The sequence below is a fragment of the Nerophis lumbriciformis genome, linkage group LG31, assembly GCF_033978685.3.
Source record: "Nerophis lumbriciformis linkage group LG31, RoL_Nlum_v2.1, whole genome shotgun sequence".
Lineage (NCBI taxonomy): Eukaryota > Metazoa > Chordata > Actinopteri > Syngnathiformes > Syngnathidae > Nerophis > Nerophis lumbriciformis.
In genome coordinates this window covers 8,990,001-9,007,328 of record NC_084578.2, presented here as the reverse complement: position 1 = coordinate 9,007,328, position 17,328 = coordinate 8,990,001, and the positions used below count along the sequence as shown (strand labels likewise).

At 41.5% G+C, this 17,328-nt stretch overlaps 1 protein-coding gene across 4 annotated transcripts in view; it reads right to left on the bottom strand.

Moving 5' to 3' along the window:
* LOC133574411 (alsin-like) overlaps positions 1-17,328 on the bottom strand; it is a 135,520-nt gene that overhangs the window by 31,246 nt on the left and 86,946 nt on the right. For 3 of the 4 annotated variants that reach the window (XM_061926594.2, XM_061926596.2, XM_061926595.2), the window contains 6 exons: positions 17,216-17,314; positions 13,507-13,671; positions 12,940-13,051; positions 10,016-10,093; positions 4,137-4,273; positions 831-986 (listed from right to left, as the gene is read on the bottom strand). In XM_061926594.2, the coding sequence (XP_061782578.1) occupies positions 831-986; positions 4,137-4,273; positions 10,016-10,093; positions 12,940-13,051; positions 13,507-13,671; positions 17,216-17,314 (747 nt within the window). The remainder of the gene's footprint in view (positions 1-830; positions 987-4,136; positions 4,274-10,015; positions 10,094-12,939; positions 13,052-13,506; positions 13,672-17,215; positions 17,315-17,328) is intronic. The other variant, XM_072912024.1, reaches the window with a different exon arrangement.

Genomic DNA, 17,328 nt, shown 5'->3' with positions numbered 1-17,328 from the left:
TTGACTTGTGTGGAGTGCTTGTCAGGCATATTTGGTCACTGCATGACTGCAAGCTAATCGGTACTAACATGCTATTTAGACTAGCTTTATGTACATATTGCATCATTATGCCTCACTTGTAGGTATATTTGAGCTCATTTAATTTCCTATGTCCTCTGTGTATTTAATTTATATTTGCATGTCTCATAACACATTATCTGTATGTAATATTGGCTGCATTTCTGATAGTTGTTTGTCTGCCATGTTGTTCCAGACCACAGCAAACATTACCTAGCTTGCATAGATTGGTATGAATCCATTAGAAGAAGACAGTCTGCCATTTCCTTTAACTTGGACACACAAATCTATACCTTTGGCCATTCTAAGACAGTCATTTCCAGGAGTTATCTCACCCTCTGAGAAGTTGTACTAATGTTTTCCAATGTTGTAAAAATGTGTAGAATGAATATTACATTTCAACATTTTTTGTCAACGGAGATTTGTGTCAGCCTGCGACACATAGTTATTTTGATAGTAGGCTAATATCGTTAACATAGACACCTATATCATGTGTTGACTTCATTATAATACTTTTAAAGTCATTTTGATAGTAGGCTAGTATAGCTAATATAGATACTTAAATCATTTGTTGTCTTCATTATATGACTTATATAAGACTTTTAAAGTCATTTTGATAGTAGGCAAATATAGCTAATATGGACATTCATATATGTATTGACTTCATTATATCACTTATATAAGGCTTTTAATCTTTAGCGGGTTGCCGACCCCTGTCTAAGTTACATGTTAAAGCTGTTTTTGTACGACAAGGTGTCATGTGTGTTGTGTACCTGTGTTGGCGTCCACTGGCGATGGAAACGGCGATGTTTTCCCAGGCTGTCGTCCTGTCTCCTCTGGCGGCGACGTCACAGCCCAGTCGCCTCCAGCATTCGTCAAAGACACACACCCACCGCTCACCTGCGGCCACTACATGCTGACCCAACCTGCTGCACATTCACAAAAATCATACTTTTCATTGCGCAAAAGCAGAAAGGTTGACATTGATTGAACAGTCCAAAACTTAAAGGGGAACATTATCACCAGACCTATGTAAGCGTCAATATATACCTTGATGTTGCAGAAAAAAAGACCATATATTTTTTTAACCGATTTCCGAACTCTAAATGGGTGAATTTTGGCGAATTAAACGCCTTTCTAATATTCGCTCTCGGAGCGATGACGTCACAACGTGGCGTCACATCGGGAAGCAATCCGCCATTTTCTCAAACACCGAGTCAAATCAGCTCTGTTATTTTCCGTTTTTTCGTACCTTGGAGACATCATGCCTCGTCGGTGTGTTGTCGGAGGGTGTAACAACACGAACAGGGACGGATTCAAGTTGCACCAGTGGCCCAAAGATGCAAAAGTGGCAAGAAATTGGAGGTTTGTTCCGCACACTTTACCGACGAAAGCTATGCTACGACAGAGATGGCAAGAATGTGTGGATATCCTGCGACACTCAAAGCAGATGCATTTCCAACGATAAAGTCAAAGAAATCTGCCGCCAGACCTCCTTTGAATCTGCCGGAGTGTGTGAGCAATTCAGGGACAAAGGACCTCGGTAGCACGGCAAGCAATGGCGGCAGTTTGTTCCCGCAGACGAGCGAGCTAAACCCCCTATCGACCCTAGCTTCCCTGGCCTACTGACATCAACTCCAAAACTGGACAGATCAGCTTTCAGGAAAAGAGAGCGGATGAGGGTATGTCTACAGAATATATTAATTGATGAAAATTGGGTTATCTGCACTCTCAAAGTGCATGTTGTTGCCAAATGTATTTCATATGCTGTAAACCTAGTTCATAGTTGTTAGTTTCCTTTAATGCCAAACAAACACATACCAATCGTTGGTTAGAAGGCGATCGCCGAATTCGTCCTCGCTTTCTCCCGTGTCGCTGGCTGTCGTGTCGTTTTTGTCGTTTTCGCTTGCATACGGTTCAAACCGATATGGCTCAATAGCTTCAGTTTCTTCTTCAATTTCGTTTTCCCTACCTGCCTCCACACTGCAACCATCCGTTTCAATACATTCGTAATCTGTTGATATCGCTTAAGCCGCTGAAATCCGATTCTGAATCCGAGCTAATGTCGCTATAGCTTGCTGTTCTTTCCGCCATGTTTGTTTGTGTTGGCTTCACTATGTGGCGTCACAGGAAAATGGACGGGTGTTTATAACGAGGGTTAAAATCAGGCACTTTGAAGCCTTTTTTAGGGATCTTGCGTGATGGGTAAAATTTTGAAAAAAACTTCGAAAAATATAATAAGCCACTGGGAACTGATTTTTAATGGTTTTAACAATTCTGAAATTGTGATAATGTTCCCCTTTAAAAGGTGAAATGCACGTTTTTTGGGGAGAATTTTGCCTATTGTTCACAATCCTTATGTACGGCGTGGCGCAGTGGGAGAGTGGCCGTGCGCAACCCGAGGGTCCCTGGTTCAATCCCCACCTAGTACCAACCTCGTCATGTCCGTTGTGTCCTGAGTAAGACACTTCACCCTTGCTCCTGATGGGTGCTGGTTAGCGCCTTGCATGGCAGCTCCCTCCATCAGTGTGTGAATGTGTGTGTGAATGGGTAAATGTGGAAGTAGTGTCAAAGCGCTTTGAGTACCTTGAAGGTAGAAAAGCTCTATACAAGTATAACCCATTTATCATTTAAAAGAACACATATGTTTTTCTTGCTTAATGCATTCTAAGTACGGTAGTCAAATATGGCAAGTACATGGTGCCTAACAATGCACCTAATGGGTATACTATACTGCGGCCACAAAGCCCTCTAAAAAACATCCAAAAACTGTGAATAATGCTCCATTTACATCTCGTGACCTTAAGTGTTAGCAATATATTGTTATTATAAGCGCTAACGCAGACAAACTACCGTATTTTCCGGTCTATAAGGCGCACTTAAATTCCTTTCATTTTCTCAAAACTCGACAGTGCGCCTTATAACCCGGCGCGCCTAATGTACGGAATAATTCTGGTTTTGCTTACCGATCTCGAAGCAATTTTATTTGGTACATGGTGTAATGATAAGTGTGACCAGTAGATGGCAGTCAAACATAAGAGATATGTGTGGACTGCACTATGATGACAATATGACTCAAGTATACAACAGCAACATTTTATATGTTTAATTGAAAATATAGAACATTACACACGGCGCTCAAAAATCTATCAAAATGTTTTAGTACGACTTTGGTAAGCTATGAAGCCGCACCAATTGATGGATTGTCGGTGCATTAAACATACAAGTATTATTATGGTGTGTGTGTAAGGTAAGACATATTATCTGGCGTTTTGTTTCGCAAATTATGCAAAACGAACTTTTCTTATCTTCTGGTACCTGCTGATCTGTATTTAGGATCTGCATAAATCCCGCAAAATTGTCTGTCTTTGTAGTCCGACACCGTAGTCGATAAGCTTCTTCTTTGTCTCTATCTTCTTGTTATGTGACATTCATCCTCCGCTGTTGCCATTTCTAATATAAAGTAGTTTAAAGTTCTTACTTATATCTGTCAGTAAACTCGCCATGAAAGCGCTAAAACATACCGGTGTAGTGAGTTTACATTATTCACCCAAGGAACTTTAGTTATTAGAGAGTTCCGGTCGGACGGTTTTTTTTTTTCACGGGACACATTTCCTGTTGGTTTCTCTGAGTTGGTGAAAGTTAATTCTAGATTATAAATAATGTCTCTCACCAGGATAGTAAAAAGTTGTGGACATAAACCGAGACAATCAACTTTGACTATCATCTTATACCCGGAGATAGTGAGAAAGACTCTAAAAAAAAACGCTCGTTTGCAGCAACTTTTAATTTTAAACTTGCGTGAGGATTATGATTAAGATTTTTGGAGGTTTTTTTTTAGAGCGCTTTATAGCCAGAATAGAGTGACTCACATTGGCTTTATTGTTAGCTGACATTTGCTAACATTCATTTACGTTTTCGAATGCATAAAATAACGAATATTGAAACATGTTACAGAATCAAAGTGAGGAAGTGGTGAGCAAACAAGTGCCCTGAAATAAATATCTTTCAGTTCTCACCCAGCAAACATCAGCTCTGTTTAAAACTTGGACTACAAAAGCCTTACAAATAACACTCACAAAAAGTGGTCTCTGTCTTTGTCCTCGGGCTCATCAGCGGCTAGTTTGGTGTAAGTTCCAGTCACCTTGAGACCTGCATTCCACTCGCCACTGAAATGGCCTTCGATAGAGTCACCGTTGGCGAGGGATAACACACCCTGAAAGGAGGAAGAGGATGAGCACTGCATCAACTAGATAAAAATAGAATAGAATAAACTTTGTTGTCATTGCACTTAAAAAATACAACAAAATTAGTCCAAGAAGAGACATTCAATCTGGCCCGAAGTTTCGTCTTGCATAGCGGAAAGCTTCTCCAAGATGTTATCCAGTTTGTGATTTCACACAACTCTGAGTGCCCACAGTTCTGCCCAACCTTCAATAATTTGTGGTACCTTTAGGGTACCTTGAACAGATGCCAGCATCTTCCAAAAGTGTTGATACACTAGGGCAGGGGTCCGCAACCCAAAATGTTGAAAGAGCCATACTGGACCAAAAATAGTAAAAACAAATTTGTCTAGAGCAGCAAAAAAATAAAAGCCTTATATAAGTTTTATAATGAAGGCAACACATGATGTAAGTGTCTATATTAGTTATATTAGCCTACTATCAAAATGACGAAGTGTCGCAGGCTGATGCAAATTTTCATTGACAGAAATGCTAAAATGTAATATTTATTCTACACATTTTTACTACATTGGAAAACATTAGTAAAACAGAGGCTTCCCAGAGGGTGAGATAACTCCTGGAAATGACTGTCTCAGAATTGCCAAAGGTATAGATGTGTGTGTCCAAGTTAAAGGTAACAGCAGGCTGTCTTCTTCTAGTGGATTTATTACAATCTTTGCAAGATGGGTAACATTTGCTGTGGTCTGGAACAAAATTGCACACAAACAACTATCAGAAATTCAGCAGCTATTACATACACAAAATGTGTCATCAGACATGCAAATATAAATTATATACATAGAGGACATAAGTAAAGGAAATTAAACAAGCTCAAATATACCTACAAATAAGACATGATGATGCAATATGTACATACAACTAGCCTAAATAGCATGTTAGCATCGATTAGCTTGCAGTCATGCACTGACCAAATATGCCTGATTAGCACTCCACACAAGTCAGTGACATCAACAAAGCTCACCTTTGTGCATTCACGCACAGCATAAAAGGTTTGGTGGACAAAATGAGACAAAGAAGGAGTGGCAGCGTCGGAGAAAGTTATGCATGTAAACAAACTATTGTGTCACAGGCCACGCAACTACGGTGAGTTCAAGGATCGTCGAAATTAGTAGGACAAAACGGCATTCACCAAATAGTCTCATCAGTGAAGCATTGATTGATTGATTGATTGATATATTTTTATTTCAAATATGCAAAAAAAACAAGAGCAAGCCTGATCCAATACAGTGCTATAGCCTTAACAGCCATTACAACAAAATGAAAACAATGGAGATTAAAAAACGAAAACAAATGAGCAATGGACTTCTATTTATTTATTTTTTTTACATATTTGAAAAGGAGTGAGAAGAAGTTTACACTTATTTAATCCCACCCCTTTTCTTTAAATCATAAATTACTCTGAGCTAGAACTACCTGTTCACTCTATGTACAAACTTAACGAACTTGTATACATAAATGATAAACACAAACATAATAAACAGTGGGCTTTATAACAATTAGGAAGGTTTGTGTCATGTTAGTCCTCCTACAGAAACCATATTAAAACAAAACATATATTCCCCCCCCCCCCATCTTTTTCCATTTTCATACATTTTAGCGCCACTAGGGCGGCGCTTAAGAGTCACATCAGCTCCGGAGACACAGGTTACCGACCCCCGCACTAGAGCAATGCTTACTCCAGTCAGCAGATGTCCTGTTATCATAGTTCCGAATAGGTAGATGTCTTCAACATCCTCTACTGAAAGAATCACCAGGCACACAACTCTCCCAAGAGTCCATCAATAGAACAGGCAGGTTCCCCCAAACCCAAGCTCAGGTCGTCCCAATTTCACTGTTTTTCTCTCTGGCACTCATCGAGGGCGGACGCACCCCTTTCCTCTCCCTTATCTCTCCTGCGTGCTTCTTTGTCTTGTCTTAACTTTTTTGTTGCCTCTTTTTGCACTGCTCTCCAAATCTAAACATTGGAACTATTTAACTGGCCTCAACAAAATTGACAAGATCTTGGATTTGGGGGAACCTGCTTGTCGTGACGGAGCGGTTGTTGCCGCACACACGACGGACTCTTGGGAGAAGACGACGGACTCTTGGGAGAAGAAAGAGTGCCGCGTGCCTGGCGACTAGAGATGCGCGGATATTTAATCCGCAACCGCATCAGAAAGTCGTCAACCATCCGCAATCCACCCGATCTAACATTTGATCAGAACCGCATCTGCCCGCCATCCGCCCGCACCCGCCCGTTGTTATATATCTAATATAGACGATGCAAGGCATTAGTGAGGTTATAAAGCTTTTGCCTGTTAAAGAAAGGAGACTGATCCAATGCAGCACAGACATTCGCGTGCCACGCTGTCACGACCCAGACGCACACCAGTGCGCAATCATATGGGAGCCGCGCTGAGCGCACCTCCAAGCGCGTCTCGCTGCCGGCGACGGCCGCGTATGAGCCCGACGCTCCAGCGCCATCCATTTTCAGGGCTAGTTGATTCGGCAGGTGGGTTGTTACACACTCCTTAGCGGGTTCCGACTTCCATGGCCACCGTCCTGCTGTCTATATCAACCAGGGTGAGCCCCACCCCTTTCGTGAGCGCACTGCGCGCGGAGTGACCCCTGTTACGCGCCCCCGGCAACAGGGGTGGCGGGCAGGTAAGCTGCGCGGGCGGGGCGCGGAGTGACCCCTGTTACGAGCCCCCGGCCACGGGGGTGGCGGGCAGGTAAGCTGCTTACCTGCTGCACGTGACGCCGGCCGCGGCGAAGGCGGACGAGGCGGGGTGTCGGTGCGGTGGGCGCGGTGGTGACCCTGGACGTGCGTCGGGCCCTTCTCACGGATCGCCGCAGCTACGGCTCCCGGTGGGGCCCTCTTGGGGGAAGGGGCCTCGGTCCCGGACCCCGGCGAGGCGTCCCTTCTCCACTCCGTAAAAGTGTCCATCTCTTTTTCTTTTTTTTCTTCTGTTGTGGCATATGCTGCAGGTGCCTGCTCGTTTTTCGTATGTGGGTAACAACATTTAACTATGTATATATATTTCCGAATTGGTTTAACTGCCACCCGCCTGAATCTATTTAAAATCTAATTTTTTTTAATTTCAATCACCCGACCCGACCCGCGGATAAAATCTAATTTTTTTTAAATTTCATCCGCCCGATCCGCGGATAATCCGCGGACTCCACGGTTGTGCCCGCAAACCGCGCATCTCTACTGGCGACCCTTTCAGTCGAGGACATGAAGATATCTACCTATTCGGAATTATGACAACAGGACATCTGCTGATTGGAGTAAGCGTTGCTCTGGTTTGTACACAAATTGGAAGTTGCTGGCAGTCTTCAAAGTACCCCAAAGCTGCCACAAATGATTAGGAGGATGCGGGAAAAACTGTGGACACTCTTGTGATTTGGATCACATCGGATTGTCTGTCCCGTAGGTTTTTGAGGACCAGTCATAGACAATCTAGAGTGAAAAGCAAATTTTATTTTCTCTCGCATACAAAACATTCTAACTTGGATTGTTTCCCTGACTTCGAGACTCTCCCGAAGGACAGTTGCGGCGAAGACACAACAAACTCCCTTCTTGTCTCTCATGGACACACACCTGTTGTTGTTGTTGACTTTGGACTGACTATCGGCTGCACGACATCAAGGCCGCGGAACAGAGACACACTGCAGGCTTACACACACACATGCATCCACAAAAAATATACGCCACACACACACATACCCCACCCCCAATCCAACACCCTTGACGCAAATCCCATTGGGGTGATGGACTGAAGGGCAGCGTTTGAGAGGTGCAGCCTGCACCGTGGCCCTCCACTCCCTCCCCTCTGTTGCTAGCTATCTCGAAATGTATGTTGTAATATGTATATGTGCTTTTATGGAGGTTTTTTTCCCACTCCAGACTGGGCCCCCTTAGGAGCCCAGTCTAGATTATATTTTTTTACTCATCCTTTCCCAGCGTTTACCTTTTTCCCATCTTTTAGGGGCGCCTTGTGGCGACCCATCAGCGTTCCTGTTCTGTAACCCTGTATCAATCAATCAATCAATGTTTATTTATATAGCCCTAAATCCATACTTGCCAACCTTGAGACCTCCGATTTCGGGAGGTGGTGGGTAGGGGCGTGGTGGGGCGTGGTTGGGGCGGGGGGCGTGGTTGGGGGCGTGGTTAAGAGGGGATGAGTATATTTACAGCTAGAATTCACCAACTGGAGTATTTCATTCATATATGTATATATATATATATATATATATATATATATATATATATATATATATGAAATACATATATATATATATATATATATATATATATATATATATATATATATATGAAATACTTGACTTTCAGTGAATTCTAGCTATATATATATATTTATTTATTTTATTATATATATAAATAAAAGAAATACTTGAATTTCAGTGTTCATTTATTTACACATACTACTACTCAGTGGCCTAGTGGTTAGAGTGTCCGCCCTGAGATCGGTAGGTTGTGGGTTCAAACCCCGGCCGAGTCAAACCAAAGACTATAAAAATGGGACCCATTACCTCCCTGCTTGGCACTCAGTATCAAGGGTTGGAATTGGGGGTTAAATCACCAAAAAATGATTCCCGGGCGCGGCCACCGCTGCTGCCCACTGCTCCCCTCACCTCCCAGGGGGTGATCAAGGGTGATGGGTTAAATGCAGAGAATAATTTCGCCACACCTAGTGTGTGTGTGACAATCATTGGTACTGTAACTTTAACTTTTAACTTTAACATATACACACACATAACACTCATCTACTCATTGTTGTACTTGAAAGTACAATGCAATACAATTCCGGGGCAATGGCACCTATCAAATACACAGTAATGAAAACACAGTTGTTCTACTAACTGTACTGTGTGTTATGAGAGTAGAGTATGTGTGTGTGTGTGGCCCTTTAATAAGTGACAGCATGTGAGGTGAGTGACGTCAGTGAGTGTGTGGGCGAGAGAAGAGAGGGAGAGTAGAGTGAGTGGGGGAGGGACTAGTTGGTTTTGTGTTGGATTGGCTGTCTGCAAGCAATCAATAAAGCAAGATTTGCAACTAATCGCTGGACTCATCATTCACCCTAAAGTCGTCCGCTGTGGAGACCCACTGCCGGGTAAGGTGAAGGGTGTTGCCCTGAGCATACATCGGCCCTGGAGAAGTGTCTCCCCTGCGCTCTTAGACTATGGTCTCTTCTTCTGCTTCATCTCCTTGTGTGCGCACACTGGACTCAGGTCCGCATGGAGCTGGAGGGGGCGTGGCCTCCAGCTCCGGCTGAATTCCGGGAGATTTTCTGGAGAAAATTTCTTCCGGGAGGTTTTCGGGAGAGGTGCTGAATTTCGGGAGTCTCCCGGAAAATCCGGGAGGGTTGGCAAGTATGCCTAAATCACAGGTGTCTCAAAGGGCTGCACAAGCCACAACGACATCCTCGGTACAGAGCCCACATAAGGGCAAGGAAAAACTCACCCCAGTGGGACGTCGATGTACACTGTTTGTCTAATCTTGAACGGGTTTGTGCTGAAAACAAAGTTTCGTTGTACTTGTGCAATGACAATAAAGACCTACCAACCACTTTCATTGAGAGGCCAGTAACTAATGTTTACTTCCATGCGGGAGATGAAACGATGTATAGTATGTTGGAATGCATCTACTGCTGCCTTGTCAGCAGCGTCATGACAAGCAGATGCAACTGAATTAGAGACTTATCTCCTACCTTCCCGTTGACAGTCCAGTCTTCAGAGAACTCCCCATGGAAAGCAGTGTCATCATCTGATACCAGCAGACCTAGACCCTGAGAGAACATCCACATTGCATCAAAATTCTTCCAGCCAACTCAAATCTTGGAAAAAAAATGTTTTTTTCAGATATGCTTCTCAATGGTCATGGAATAAGGAAGTTACCTAAACTGATCACTTTGGGGAAATTTCAGGTCATTTTAAAGGATGGAGAAACTGTTTCTATTGGGCATTGTACTTGTTTTAAGTTGTTTTTACTGAAACATGTTATACTTTGTGTTTATGTTAATTGTGTGAATGCTCCAAAGAATTCACACATGGTTTTATACACCAAAATGCATATATTTATTATTATTATTATTAGTATTGTTATTTTTATTATTATTATTCTCAAGATTTTGGCACACTCTACCTTCACCCGATTCAAACCGTTCCAACTTCAAACCGTTCAGCCTATTCGGGAATCGCCGGTTTTCCCTTGACAAATTCCAAAAATTTGCAGGATTTCCCAGAATTCCAGGTTTCAAGGACATTTTTCCCATTCAAAATTAATTGGCCATTTTTCAACAGATTCAAACCATTTCCACCTTCAACATATTCCACTCATCCTGGACGTTCAAACTATCAATTTTCCAAGTTCAAAAAAATTCCAGGAATTCGCAGAATTCCCGTTATTTCAAACCCTTTTTACAGTCGACGACTCCTTCCACATTTTTCAACCCACTTTAAAAATTTCTGGTTTTCCCGAAATACCAGGAATTCTCTAATACTATTTCTCAATGAAAAATGTTACTACTACAAGACTTTTCGACTGATTTGAAAAATTCCAACACCAACATTCAAAATATTTAGCATTTTCAAAAAAAATTCCCGCTTTTTCCGAAATTCCCAAATTTCCATGAAATTTCCATTGAAATAATGGGACATTTTTTAAAGTTCCACAACTCCCACATTTTTTATCCGATTCAAACCGTTCCAACTTCAAAATATTCAGCCTGTTCAGGAATTGTGTGCTCTACTTCAACAATTAGTCATTTTGAAGTTCAACTTCAGCATTGGAGCATTCACACGTTATTTCTTCAGGAATTGCTTCATCTAGTATACCGTATGTAAGTAAATGATGGAACAGATTAAGTAAAGAAGTTAAACATTGTACTGATATGATCCAGTTTAAGAGGTTGTTCAAATGAATAGTGCTTACAAAGTACAAAGAAGAATTATGAGAAATACTTTCAACCTTATTGAACATAAGATATTCTTCATATCAGTATGTTAATAATGACTGACTTAATTAATAACATATTACAAAACTGTTGTATTACTCATTCACGGATGTCATTTTACTATAAAAAGGTCAGTAAATGAATGTATATATTTGTAAACGCTATGAAGTGGGAAAGGGGTAGGATTAAATAAGCTTTGCTTCTTCCAACTCCTTTTCGGACATGATGTAAAGAGAAATGATATGAAATTGTGTGATGTATTACGCTGTAAGTGTGTTCATGTTCGAAATAAACTAAAAGAAAGAAAGAAAGAAAAAAAAGTAATTTATTTTTAATTGCGGTGCTGCTGTTTTCTGTTGTTTTTATATGTATTTCTGTAACTTTATTTTTGATGCCATCTTGGCCAGGTCACTCTTGGAAAATAGATTTGAATCTCAATTAGTTTTTAATCTCCTTAAAAAAAGGACATTAATTGATTGATTGAGAATTCATAAACTCCCAGATGTTGGCCCCATTGATAACTAACTACCGTATTTTTCGGACTATAAGTCGCAGTTTTTTTCATAGTCTGGCCGGGGGTGCGACTTATACTCAGGAGCGACTTATGTGTGAAATTATTAACACATTACCGTAAAATATCAAATAATATTATTTAGCTCATTCGCGTAAGAGACTAGACGTATAAGATTTCATGGGATTTAGCGATTAGGAGTGACAGATTGTTTGGTAAACGTATAGCATGTTCTATATGTTATAGTTATTTTGTCAAGACTTGGTCTTGGGTGTTTGCTTTTCCGGGATGCAACGGAAAGTTGGCTCGGGCGAGACGGGAATGAAGGTACATGATTTATTTAATATATTAAAAAAAAAGTGCAGACGAAAAGCGCGCACAGTGGCGGAGAATAAACTATGAAACCAAAAGACTATAGCAAAAAAAGTACAAACGAAAAGCACGCACAATGGCGGAGAACAAACTATGAAACCAAAAAGACTTATAAACATGGAACAAAAACTTACTTGGCTTGGACAAAAATAGTAGCATGAAGGATGGACATGGAAAGAAGTGTCAGGAATGGACAGAGCATAAATGTGAGGATGTCACCAGGACGAACAACAGAAAATGAAAAGCTTAAATAACACAGACATGATTAACAACAGGTGCGTGACATGACAGGTGAAAACTAATGGGTAACCATGGAAACAAGACAAGGGAGTGAAAAGCCAGAAACTAAAGAGTCAAATAACTAAACAAAACATGACTAAGACAAAACATGATTACACAGACATGACAATTTGAATGACTCTTACCATAATATGTTACGTTAACATACCAGGCACCTTCTCAGTTGGTTATTTATGCCTCATATAACGTACACTTATTCAGCCTGTTGTTCACTATTCTTTATTTATTTTAAATTACCTTTCAAACTTCTATTCTTGGTGTTGGGTATTATCAAATACATTTCCCCAAAAAATGTGACATATACTCTAGTGCGACTTATATATGTTTTTTTCCTTCTTTATTATGCAATTTCAGCCGGTGCGACTTACACTCCGGAGCGATTTATAATCCGAAAAATACGGTAGCTAACCCCTATTTATTTTCACATTCACCATATATCAGTGAAAATGCCATCAACTTAAAAAAAGAAACATTTTCAGTTGAAGTGGACACTTACACTCATCTTGTTTTCCCTGAAGTGTCCTTCATAGTACACGCCGTACTGAGTCACCACCAAGGCCCTCCCATGCCTCTCATCATCCAGCCACATTCCCATGTACTTCTCGCCCCTGGAAGAACGAAGGAAGGCATCAATACAACGACAAGCTAAAAGACACAACTAGCAGAATACAGAAGTGGGAAGAAGTATTTAAAAATGTTATGCTAATTAGGGCTGTGAATCTTTGGGCACCACACGATTTGATTCGATTCTTGCGGGTAACGATTCAATTCAAAATGATTTTTGGTTCAAAATCAATCCTTTTTTTAAAAATAACATTGGGTGCCAGTTCTATGATTAATGATTCATTCCTGCATAAAATAGATACACAGCTCTGATTAATTTCTACATTACTTAAAAGAAAACTGGTTTTGTTTAATAAAATTCTACCCAAATATTTATTAAAGTCAAATACAAATCTCTACTGTACATACACAATGATGGCTTTTAAATCCCCCGCCCTCTTCCCACTAATGTTGACAACAACGCGATCATATTGCGTACACAGGAAGTTGCACGTCATACCTGGTGATGTCATCATAAACGCCATATCCCGTCTTCTTGTCGTAGACCCACTGACCGATGAAAACACCCGAAGAAGTCTTGTCCATCTTCCCAGAGCTCAGCATGCCGTAGCCATGGCGCTGGCCATCGCTGAAGCAGCCCTCGTAAACGTCGCCTGAGGCGTATCTGTGGAAGACCAAGGCAAACGTGAAGACAACAGCACCCGGCAGTACGGCTGTATATCGGAGCAACTGATAAAACAAAGAGTTGCATAAGAGATTACAGTTTTAGACTTTATGTCTGCCTAGTTTTTAATGACTACTTAGACCTACGACGCTACTGTATTTTAATGTTGGTCATTATGGTGGTATTTGGAAAACCAAGTGTTTTCTGAGGTGGTACTAAGTCAACCACTGGTACACAACATTCTGGAAATAGTCGCTTTGCATTGTGTCAGTTACTTAGACTTAGACAAACTTTATTGATCCCCAAGGGAAACTGTTCTACACAGTAGCTCAGTTACAAAGGATGGAAAGGGTAAGGACGGAAAGGATAATGCAAGTATAAAATAGACAGAAAAAATGTACCACAGTAGCAAAATAAATTAAAGCGGCAAGCAGCGATGGACGGGACCGACTTTGAGGGCTCATAAAATCCAAACCGGAGCAGTAATTAAAACTCTTTCTTTAACTTTTAATCAGAAGGGTTGAATCTCTCTCCTGTGCTAGTTTGAAGCCAAAACGACAAACGCGCTCAGAGGAGATAATGTTTGAAAAAAGGTGACTGTTTTTACACAACTTTTGTTTTGAAGGGGGAATTGCAAACTTCCTGTTGATTTTTGCTGGGGGTTGTCAGTGTATGAAATATAGGTCTAAGTGAGACCTACTTAGAGGTTTTTGTTTCATGTCTCTACGACATTCCTACTGGGAGTTACAGGCAGTTTTGTCTGTGTTTTCTTCCTAGGGGGTGCTAGAGCGCAATTTTGAGTTTTGGAATTTGGTTTTTTGATTACCATCAGTGTGTGAATGTGTGTGTGAATGGGTGAATGTGGAAATACTGTCAAAGCGCTTTGAGTACCTTGAAGGTAGAAAAGCGCTATACAAGTATAACCCATTTATCATTTATTTATTTAATTTTCGCCAATCCTGATGTGTGTGTTCAATTTGGTGAGTTTTGAAGCATGTTAAGGGGGTCAAATTACAGCTCAAAGAGGCGGCGGTATAATAATAAAACGCTAGAAATACAATAGGGTCCTCTGTCCCAAAGGGACTCGGTCCCTAAATATAACATATATGTAATATTTACATACTATATACACAGTATATGTAATATTTACATACTATATACACAGTATATAATTGTGGAGGGGGGCGTGGCCTGCGGGCCTGCAGCGAAGCGGGGTGTGCCAAGACCGGCTTCGAAATCAGCGAGAGAGTTGTTGGAGTGGGAGTTGGAGCTGAAGGAGAGTCGGAGCGAGAGCGAGAGAAAAGACATTTGCTGAAAAGCCACAAAAGACTGTATATGGAAAAAATAAAACGTCATTGTGAATCTGACCTGGACTCTCATGTCAATGCTTGGTGGTCCGAAGAACCCACTGGAGGGCAACCTCCACAATAATATACACTGTATACTGATATATTATATTGGCCCGCCGAACATGACCCAAATAGGCTTGATGAAACCATTCAAACTCGGGTTGCCCATGTAGGTAGTGCTGCCGCCACCCCGCAGGGGGGCAACAACAACAAGGCATATGTGTCACAATGAAGCAGCAGTGCGGTGAGTGGAAGAACACGACTCATTCAAACCAAAAATGGGAAAGAGCCATCCGGACTGTTATAGGCGCAAAGTTGAAAAGCCAGCATCTGTGATGGTATGGGGGTGTATTAGTGCCCAAGGCATGGGTAACTTACACATCTGTGAAGGCACCATTAATGCTGAAGCAACGTTATCATGGACGCCCCTGCTTATTTCAGCAAGACAATGCCAAGCCACATTCTGTATGTGTTACAACAGCATGGCTTCATAGTAAAAGAGTGCGGGTACTAGACTGGCCTGCCTGTAGTCCAAACCTGTCTCCCATTGAAAATGTGTGGCGTAATATGAAGCCTAAAATACCACAACGGAGACCCCGGACTGTTGAACAACTTAAGCTGTACGTCAAGCAAGAATGGGAAAGAATTCCACCTGAAAAGCTTCAAAAATGTGTCTCCTCAGTTCCCAAACGTTTACTGAGTGTTGTTAAAAGGAAAGGCCATGTAACACAGTGGTAAAAATGCCCCTAAGTTAATGATTATTTGCAAAAAAAATTGAGTTATAACGTTCAAACATTATATATCTTGTCTTTGCAGTCTATTCAATTGAATATAAGTTGAAAAGGATTTGCAAATCAGTGTATTCTGTTTTTATTTACCATTTACACAACGTGCCAACTTCACTGGTTTTGGGTTTTGTACATATACACACACACACATATATATATATATATATATATATATATATATATATATATATATATATATATATATATATATATATACAGTTACATATACATATATACACATGTACACACACACACGCATTATTATATACATGCACACACACACTTAGTGCGTGCGCACACTTTCATACATCTGAATTTTTACTACCGTACGCTAGAGATGCGCGGATAGGCAATTATTTAAACCGCAACCGCATCACAAAAGTCGTCACCCATCCGCCATCCAACCGAGCTAACATTTGATCAAAACCGCACCCGCCCGCACCCACCCGTTGTTATATATCTAATATAGACGATGCAAGGCATTAGTGAGGTTATAAAGCTTTTGCCTGTTAAAAAAAGGAGACTGATCCAATGCAGCAGAGACATTCAATGCGTGCCACGCTGTCACGGCCCAGACGCACACCAGTGCGCAATCATCTGGGAGCCGCGCTGAGCGCACCTCCGAGCGCGCTCGCGCCACTCAAACTGCTGCAGGCAGCTGCGTTCTATCTTGTTTTAACATCCTGTGGCACTCTTCTGGGATCACGGCGGACGAAACTGCTCATGCTCAGGGTGTTTGTGGAGGTTCGGGGTTTTGCACAAATGTGATGCACCATGTTAGATGTCCCGGTTTTGTGACTGTCGTAGACATAAACAGCGTCGCAGCTCTTGCAAATCACGTAGCCAGCATTACTATCATCCTGATTTACAACCTCATAAAAACGAGTCCACGCTGAACTTTTCTGGCCTTTTTTCCCCCTGGTCTTTAGTATTCCCTTTTTTAGTTTGTCGCGTGCCACGTTTGCTGCCGGCGTTGCCATCTTTTTTTTTTTTCTTCTTCTGTTGTGGCGTGCTGCAGGTGCCTGCTCGTTTTTCGAATGTGGGTAACAACATTTAACTATGTATATATATTTCCGAATTGGTTTAACTGCCACCCGCCTGAATCTATTTAAAATCTAATTTTTTTTAATTTCAACCGCCCGACCCGCGGATAAAATCTAATTTTTTTTTATTTCAACCGCCCGACCCGCGGATAATCCGCAGACTCCGCGGTTGTGTCCGCAAACAGCGCATCTCTACCGTACGCAGTTTTCTGGATTCGAACGTACGTCTATTTTTAATATGAAGGCTACACATCTCTAGTGACATGAGGCCACAGATGAACTCCTTTTACACAAATAAAAATTCAGGGCGACCAGCCCCAAAAGGTATCCTTTAATTTTTTTCTTACAGAGTAGGCAACCTTACCTGTAGATGCCAAAGCCGTGGATCTTGCCATCCCGCCAGTGTCCCTGGTAGCAACCTGCTTTATTCAGCAGTTTGTCTGGAATTATACACTCCCCGTATCTGGAAGCAGAAAT